This window comes from Pinus tabuliformis, chromosome 2_1, assembly GCF_031772625.1.
Source record: "Pinus tabuliformis cultivar Carrire ecotype Pingquan chromosome 2_1, CPIR1, whole genome shotgun sequence".
Classification (NCBI taxonomy): Eukaryota; Viridiplantae; Streptophyta; class Pinopsida; order Pinales; family Pinaceae; genus Pinus; species Pinus tabuliformis.
In genome coordinates, this window is record NC_142299.1 from 504,040,711 (window position 1) to 504,049,653 (window position 8,943).

At 35.1% G+C, this 8,943-nt stretch overlaps 2 protein-coding genes across 2 annotated transcripts; both read right to left on the reverse strand.

Annotated features, from left to right (window-relative positions):
- Window positions 1-1,131: 1,131 nt before the first annotated feature.
- LOC149201141 (serine carboxypeptidase-like) lies at window positions 1,132-1,909 on the reverse strand. Its single transcript, XM_089399682.1, has 3 exons — window positions 1,826-1,909; window positions 1,426-1,684; window positions 1,132-1,261 (listed from the first exon to the last, which is right to left on the reverse strand). The coding sequence occupies exons 1-2, from the start codon at window positions 1,847-1,849 to the stop codon at window positions 1,454-1,456; spliced, it is 255 nt and encodes an 84-aa protein (XP_089255808.1). The 5' UTR covers window positions 1,850-1,909; the 3' UTR covers window positions 1,132-1,261; window positions 1,426-1,453.
- A 1,778-nt stretch (window positions 1,910-3,687) lies between these two features.
- LOC149201142 (cyclin-B2-2-like) lies at window positions 3,688-7,446 on the reverse strand. Its single transcript, XM_089401210.1, has 11 exons — window positions 6,994-7,446; window positions 6,798-6,855; window positions 6,257-6,511; window positions 5,950-6,054; window positions 5,766-5,855; window positions 5,497-5,658; window positions 5,310-5,369; window positions 5,116-5,214; window positions 4,752-4,930; window positions 4,175-4,460; window positions 3,688-3,846 (listed from the first exon to the last, which is right to left on the reverse strand). Exons 1-11 carry the CDS (start codon window positions 7,149-7,151, stop codon window positions 3,688-3,690), a joined length of 1,611 nt encoding a protein of 536 aa, XP_089257336.1. The 5' UTR covers window positions 7,152-7,446.
- Between the last annotated feature and the right edge of the window lie 1,497 nt (window positions 7,447-8,943).

The following is an 8,943-nucleotide window of genomic DNA, read 5'->3' on the forward strand; positions in this document are numbered from 1 at the left end:
TGCAAGTACAAGGCATATTGAGACACAACCTCATTTTGTACAAAAAAAAGCCAATCAAAGAAAGTGACTTATCATATTGTAGTAAAATGAAAATGCCCCTGACATATTCGCCAAGCCTCTTGGAAAGGCTAAATTTGAAATTTTCAAATGAAAGTTGTGTGTTGTAAAAAATCCACATTATATTGTAAGCCTAGTTAACACTTAAACAAGCACGCAAGTTAACATGTAAAGTGTTATTAAAAAGTGGCGTAAGAATATTAATCATGACCACACCGATCACTGCTAGTAGATAATTCATAATTTATAATCGACAAGGTAATCGACGGAGTCAAAATTCGGATTGATGTATAGATTGCTACATTTGGTTACGAAGTTCTCAAGTTTTATTTTGTGTCTCCACGTGTGATAAATAAAGCACCCAAAAACTGACTTACCTCATAAAGAGTAACAACTACGTGTCGTCGCACTACTACATGTAGAGGGGTTTTAATACAATATTTGAATCAATTGTCTTAACTTAAGACAAAAAGAAACTCAAATATTGTCTTAAATATTGTCTCTAAGCGGGTGTCTCAAAATATAATGTCTCAAAAATTTGCCTCTATAAAGACAATATAGAACACATATTATTATTGTCTCTGTAAAGACAATTTGATTTGTCTCTCTAGAGAAAATTTCATTTGTGTCTCTTTAGAGACAATTATATTTTTGTCTTTTTAGAGAAAATTCCATAATTCAAACTATTGTCTCTCTACAGACAATGTAAAAAATTATTTAAAAATAAATAAATGTTCATAATTCAAACTATTGTCTCTCTAGAGACAATATAAAAAATTATTTAAAAAAAAATAAATGTCCATAATTCAAATTATTGTCTCTCTAGAGACAATATAAAAAATTATTTAAAAAAAATAAATAAATAAAATCATTTTGAATGTCTGCTGGCCCATATCGTTCTCACCTGGAACAGATTCGTAAGATAATAAGCAGGAATCTTCCACACAATACATCCATTGGGACCATATGACCTGCATCATGAACCTGGTGCAGCAAAATAGAAGATTCTGTAAGGAAGAAATTATCTACTTGTACAATGAAATCAAAGATGATCATCGAGTGCCTTTTACCTTGAGAAAAATGAGTGGTCCATAACTGGTTATTAAACCTGCTTCCTTATCGTCTACAAGGAAGGATTTTGTAGGTGCCTTCTTGAAATTTTCACTTCCAGACCAATCCATGGAATTCACCCATCTTGAATTGCCTGAAAGACACATAATTTGAACAATTAACTTTTCAATTTTGAAGATTAGATTGACAAGCCTGAAAAACACAACTACAAATAAGTTAATAACAGACTTAACACCTAAATCATAAAGTCATTGTCCAAAACAAAAACAATATGTTATATGTATACAGTATCATTACCTAACCAATTGCAAATGAGATCATATTCTCATGCATAAACTAGCAAATTAACACCATCCTCCAAGAGTGTTGGAATGCCAACTTCCATATTCCGCATCAAGTCAGTAAGCATAGCTTCATAAACCAAGGGGCTACAAGAGACAAATTTTCGGCTGCCAACCCCCAGGGCATCCCTAACGGAACCCTGGTTTATGTAATTCTCCATATTTGAAAAATCATAGCACAGGCCACCATTGCACTCCTTCCAAACATCATAGTACTGCAAAATATAAAACAAAATAATGAAAACTAATATCATAAGATATATAAAACAACGATGACAAACTACATTTTAAGATACAAAATGCTGATAAAATAAACATAATGTCTGGCTATCCAGTATTTAGAATTTAAGTCTTACATTGATATTCCTAGCTAATGCCATAATGGAATTGAAAATTGAGGTGCACACCAAGTATGATGCAAAGCATGTGACAGTCCCTTTGGTACCTAGCAAGTTATCACACCGGCTATAATCAAAACCTACATTAAGAACCTTCTATAAAGGATCCAGCATAAGATTAGCTGTAACCAGTTACTTAAAACACTTCACAAATGGTAACTAAGGATCATAAAGCAAACAACATTTAGCCATCAAGCTTCTCGCAATTTAAAACATAGTAACAAGATTTCAATATGAACACATACAAATCTAGTTCAGTAAACAAAGTATACATCTCATAAATACAAAAATATGCATTTTGTTCCAAATTTTAATAGGATTTCAGCCCCATGAAAAAATATTCCTTGAAATTTGATGACTACTTTATATTTATAGGTGTCTATTTCTGAGATTTTTGGCCTGTTTTTTATGGATTAAAGGTCTACAAGTATCAAATACATGAGGTATATTATCAAAAGCGATAAAAAGTGGACCATACTGCAAAATGTTTGTAAAAACACACAATAAACAAGAATGAACTAACTAGAGGAGGGAAAAGCATCACCTATGCACAATATTTTGAGATCCAGATAAGCCTTCACTACTGTTATGGAAAACGTTTGCACAAGCAACTTAAAAAATACATTGAATATTTCAAAAACCACATCAACAAACAAGCCTTCCATAGCGGATAAGTGTTCAAAGCCCTTAACACAAATTTTATGGATTTTACTTGCTCATTATGTACTGAAGCAAACATAGCTCAACCAAGAAGAATGCTAGATTTTCCATCTAAATAATAGTTAGTACGACTTGTTAGTACAGCAGGGTATTATTAGGAATACAATAAAGAAAAGTAATTTAAAACATGAATGCTAGATTTTATGAGGCATTTTCGAAAGTAGATTTGATCAATGCCACACAGGCTTCTTTCAACAATATAAAAAGTGGTGTCATTCAAAACTTTACCACTTTGTTGGAATCAGCTGCCTTTAGAAACCTGAGGAGGAATACATATGGCCGAGTGGGAACTGTAGGCTTGAAGTTCAGTTGCTTTAATATCGTAGACTCCTACGAAGAGTTATTATCAATTGATCAGTCAATCTGAATGTTTGGAGACTATGTTGCAATCAATGACAAAGAATTATCAGCTAGAGCTAATTACCATGGCCACTATCTGTTCTGACATTCATTCATTTGGAGAGATGCGGATGAAGTTATTGACCTGTAGCCAAGTATAAACCAGCTCTTATCAATATTGTGTTACCTATTATAATATAATTTTTGTGCTGATTCCAGCATAAAGCGTAATCTTCTGTAGGAGTAGATATTGCTAGTGTATGTACTTTTATACAGCCAACAGGGTGTTCTTTTAATTAGATATATACACATCCTTTCTTACATATGTCAGAAAGTCATCCCGCCTGTCGAGGACAGACTTCTTCATATTTGCTAGCTATAAACATTGCAGCGATATCAAGTAATGGAAAATTCTTCCTTACAATACTCTGAATAGAAAGGTATCTCTCAATGATGTTCACAGTGAGATACAACGTCTCTGGCATTAATTCCAAGTCCAGATGCACCTAAAAATTTTAAGATTTTGATGTTAGGCCTAAGAGATAGACCATATAAATCTCTTTTAGATCTAAGTTTGACAGCAAATGGAAGTTGGAACTAGCATAGGAACAAAGTTGTACCTCCACCAACCAATCAATCACGACTACCCTCAACTTTGCATTGATTTTAACCTGGTTTGTCATATAATCTGGAGGTAGGCAACTCACATCCTGGGCATACATGAATGCCAAATTTTAGTTAAGGAAAATAAAACTTTACCTTCACCCTAACAAGAAACTGCAATCATTGACAGAGAAACATACCTCAATTGTCCTGTAGAATTTGTATATATCTTCAACGTATTCAACAACTGCCAATTGGTTTTCAATGTTTCCATCATCAATGCTAGGAAGCACCTGATGGGAATCCCTGAATGCATCCTGAAATACATTCATCAAGATTATTAATCATTTTCAGCCGACTTACATCATAAATAAACACAACACTAACTTGAGGCTATCAAGATAACTAATCATTTTCATCCAACTTACAACATGACTAAAGACAAAGCTATCTTAAGGTTATAAAACTTGCTAGTAATTTGGAGTGGACATGGATACTCTTTGGTTTGTGTATATTTGTTGAACAAGAACAAGAAAAGTATAGGAGAGTGACACAGACCTCACTTTGAGATGTTAGCATTGCAGTCTTTGGTTTGTGTATATTTGTTGAACAAGAACAAGAAAAGTATAAGAGAGTGACACAGACCTCACTTTGAGATGTTAGCATTGCAGTCAATGATGGTGCAGTGTGTTTCCTGGCTTTCAGTTGGCTAGGTCTTTCTAATCCCCCTTCTTGTGCACTTGAGTCGATGTTATCACTAATACAAATGACAACGTCATTGCTGGTGGTGCAACTGTCATCATTGGGTAAGTTGGCAAGGCATAAAAAAGCAACATAGCCATGACATGGATCTGAATACTTCTCATGAACATATCTTAGCTCATTTCTTCCTGCACTTAAGTGGAAGTCAACCATGAAGTTTGCACATTCCCTGGAACAAGTAAATCAAATGTTATTCCTTAACAACGTACAGGGTTAACTAAATGTGCACACACCCCAGACAGTTTGATGTGCACATTTGTCAATCTTTCCCATATGTAGAATTAGATACAATTTCAGACAGGTTGCCAGTAAATTAGTGCTGTAGCAGGTCCACTAGGTTTTGGATATATAATCTACAGATTGCGTAATTCATGGAAATTCCTAAGATATTTAGGAGTAAGTATCCTTTGGAAGGTTAAACTCATTAAAAGCATGGTGCCTTGAGAACTAGAAGACTTACTTGAGATCTTCTTTTGAGTAGCCTGTGTGAAGAGCAAGTGTTTTACTCCAACATGGATCCTTCTTCAAAGTGCATTGAGCAGTGTAGACAGCAGTAGTAGCAAGGATTGATGGACTGTATTTGATCATTTTGTAATGAAGCAAACACAGCTCAACCAAGTAAAATGCTAGATTTTCTATCTGAACCATGCGATAATACATTTAATTTTTAACAGTAAAGGAGAGGATTATTAGGAAATACAATGAAGAAAAGACATTTAAACCAAAATCTCAATTTTCCAGAAGCATTTTGAAAGTCAATTTGATCAATACATCAGAAGATTATTCTGACAATACAAAAGAAACAGTGGAGTTCATCACTTTACCACTCTGTCAGGACCAGCTGCCTTGAGAAACCTGACAAGGAATACATATGGAGTGGGAACGGTAAGATTGAATTCCAATCGATTTAATATTGTATGCTCCTGCCAAGTATCATTATCAATGTATCACTCACACTGAATCTTTAAAATCTATTGTAATTAAATGAAACAGAAAGATATCAGCTAGAGATAATTACCATGGCTACTATCATTTTGGATGTGTATTGGTATCCTGAGATGCAGATCAATTCATTGACCTGTAACCAAATATGAATTGATTCTTCTTATGTCAATATTCAACAGCCAACCAGGTATTCTATCAATTAGATATATACAAAAGGTTTCCTTACAGTCATGCTTATGGATGTCAGTAAGTCATCCTACCTGAGGAGTGCAGGTATCTTGAAATTTGCAAGCTATAAACATCGCAGCGATACCCACTAATTGTAATTCCCACTTCCTAGCAATATAAATAGAAAGGTATCTATCCATAATGTTTATAGTGAGATACAATGTTTCTGGCATTAGTTCACATTTGTGATGCACCTGCAAAATTTAATATTTCGAGGTAAAGCCTAAGAAATTGCCCACATAAAGTTCTTCTAGATCCAACATTGGCAGCAAACGAAGTTAGGATAGGAACTAATTTGTACCTGTATCAACCAATCAATCAGGGTTGCCCTCATTGTCTCATTGATTTCATCCTGCCTTTTCATATAATCTAGAGGTACACAGCTCATGTTCTGGACATACGGGACTGCCAATGATTACTAAATGAAAATTAAAAATTTACCTTCACATTCACACAAATCTCCAATCATTGATAGAGAAACATACCTCAATCTTCTGATAGGACTTGTATATGTCTCCAACATATTCCGCAACTGCCAATTGGTTTCCGAGGTCTCCATCATCAATGCTAGGGAGAACCTCTTGAACGTCCTGAAATACCCCCATCAAAATTATTAATCATTTTTATCCAAACTACATAATAGATAAACAGAAATCAATCTTACAGCTATAAAACCTCTTAGTAATTGGGCGTGGATGTGGGTACCTTTGGCTGATATATATTTGGATTTGAGCCAGTACATAAAACAAGAAAAGTATCAGAAAACTAATAAACTTAATCAATAAGACAGACCTCACTTCGAGCTGTTAGCACCGCAGTCTGTGACTGTGCTATGGGTTTCATTGCTTTGAGTTGGCTAGATGTTTGTAATCCCCCATCTTGTGCACTTGAGTCTACGCTATCACCGATAGAAACTACATTATCCTTCTTTCTAGCAGTGTCATTCTCAGCCTTCCTTCTGACAATCCGCCTCTGTTTGTTTCCCCGGACTGCCTTTGCCTCTGCTTTGGCTCCTGCCTTAACAACAATATCATCTGCTTGGAATTGCTGGAATCAAAATGGGAAAATTAAAGAGTGAGATTCCATGCTTGGGCTCACAGAAAATAGAGAACAGAATGAGTCCCGTGAAATGAAAACAAAGAGCAACAAATTAAACATGCCTAGAAAAACAGAATACTAGGCAGGAAGATCGAAAAAGCAGGTGGCTGAACACAGAGGTTTTGCCTGGTTGCTAGTTCAATTCCCCAGGAGATTGTCCTTTATAAACGGTAGACCCAGTTCTTTACAAAAAAACAATAATTCAGCTTGCTTAATTGACTCTGATTAAACTTACCTGAGTGCTGGGATTGGCTCCCTTGTTGGCATTGACAACCAAGTTTACTCTAGACCTCCTGAAACAGTAGTCAATCCAATAGTGTAGGACTTGACATTAGAAGCAGAGGCCACCAAATAGAAAGAAACAAAAACCCAGCAGCAGATTGATTCAATTTATACATCTAAAGGATAATAAATAACATAAAACAACATACTCCATCACCACATCTTTGTTGATATTGCATTTGGGGTTCCGAGCTCCCACCACATTGCCAATGTCTCCTAACACCTTCCTATTATTGTTGCCTTGTTGTGCTTTTTGATTGGGTGCAACCATTGCAAGGCCTGCCATTTTGCGCGCACATGATTTCATGGAAAAACAAACTAAAAAATCAGCTTAAAATGCAGTTTTTCTATGGGTCTTCAAAACATGGGCTTCAACCCTTCATATTCTCTGCATCTAGGCTTGGATTAGCCAGGCAGATATTTCCTATATCAATTACTGACAGCCAAAAACATTAGAAGCAGACCCATCCAACTCTCCGAGTCTCCACCACTTACAAGAGGACAAAAGTTGGAGAAGGTGCTGCGGGAAAAAGAAGCGGACAAAAATAAAGCTAGGGGATCTCAATCCCTGCTAGAAAAATATGGCAACACCTTGGGTTCATAGGAAATGCATAGGTATGTACTATGCTTTTCCAGTGTATTTTAATTTGCAAGCAATTTGTTAAGGAGTTCAAATGCATGTGCACTATTAAGCACGGGAAATTAAGAATGAAAGCTAGTTCAACCCATCATCCCAACCCTAACCCAAGGATAGGATGAAGAGTGGCATACAAAAATGTTGTATTGGGTTGTACGAATATAGCCACAACACTCCCTCTTTTCTTTTAATACATTATTATAAAAAAATATATATATATTGTAATCAAATCTGCAGTAAAATAGAACCATTGTCTATGGTTACAAGCCCGGATCCTAAGAAAAGCTACACTAGGATTGACCCAAAGTCAGATCCATAGGATTGCTACTTTATGTAAAGACATCTTAGCATGAAAAACTGATAAAGAAGTTGTTAACCTGCAATAGTAATCATCTAGAATTTGGAATTGGCAAAACCCTGTTAGAAGATGCTTATAGGCAAGATTCATGAAATGTGCATCTATTCTGTTTCTGATTCTTTCCTTCACGTGATAGTAGGATATTCTACTGTGTATTGACTTGATTGCTGCTACTGTTTTCAGTGGAGTACTCTCAGCTGATTATATCAGTTATGAATGAGCTACTCGTGATCCCAAGATCTTTGTGATCATCAACTTATTATCATGTACAAAGCTAGCGATTGCCAACAAATTCTGCATCCTCATCAAAAAGGAAATGAATACGGATTAAGAGATCATGTAGAAACTCCTTTATGCCAACAGACATTTTTCTCATTAATATATGTTAGCAGCTTAGGCTGAAGAGGAAACTTCTCGTATACTTTTCATTTCTAATATGCTATTCCAAGTTCTAGTCAAAGCACTTTCTTATTATAGTTTCCATATAATTTCAACACGAAAATGTCAATCTTCCAAAATGAACAACAGCTTCTTAATTTTCAATTGTAGATCTTATTAGAAACTTTGTGGATATATTTGAATCTAGTGTAGGAACAACCAGAAAATAATTTCAGGCAAACTATGAGGGATACTCCAAAAAATCATCAGTCAGGCATGAGCTAGTCGTGAAGGAAAATAACAGACAAATATACAAAGACAAGGAAGAAACTAGCTTACATTATTTCCAACAAGAAAAAAATACACCACTGAACAAAAATTACTTTAATAATTGCATTCCCCATGTTGGTGAGAGCTGCAGAAAACTATTTAAATAAAGAGTACAGCAGGAAGCGTAGTGTGAGATTTGCATACAAAAATATTGCCAAAATATGAGGTACCATTTTGTACTGTTGTTTTATTAAACGAAGCACAACACTGTGAAAAGAATTATTTATCAATGCCATACATCCCAGATGAGGGTGTAACTATTTCTTTGTTTATTTTGGTTTATGTGCATTATTTCCCATGTCACATGATGACAGTAATCAGAAACATATTATGCAACTACGCAACATGATGAATATTGATCCATTCAAAATCTTTTTAAGGTCTACCAAGAAAAAA

What these genes read in the sequence shown, in the direction of transcription:
- LOC149201141 (XM_089399682.1), bottom strand. Translation starts at nt 1,849, where the DNA reads ATGGCATTAGCTAGGAATATCAAT. An exon ending in CATTAGCTAGGAATATCAAT is followed by an intron (nt 1,685 to 1,825) that starts GTAAGACTTAAA and finishes TATATTTTGCAG; the next exon opens with TACTATGATGTTTGGAAGGA.
- LOC149201142 (XM_089401210.1), bottom strand. Translation starts at nt 7,151, where the DNA reads ATGAAATCATGTGCGCGCAAAATGGCAGGCCTTGCAATGGTTGCACCC. An exon ending in TGATTGATTGGTTGATACAG is followed by an intron (nt 5,659 to 5,765) that starts GTACAAATTAGT and finishes TAAATTTTGCAG; the next exon opens with GTGCATCACAAATGTGAACT. An exon ending in TGCTAACATCTCAAAGTGAG is followed by an intron (nt 3,847 to 4,174) that starts GTCTGTGTCACT and finishes AATGTATTTCAG; the next exon opens with GATGCATTCAGGGATTCCCA.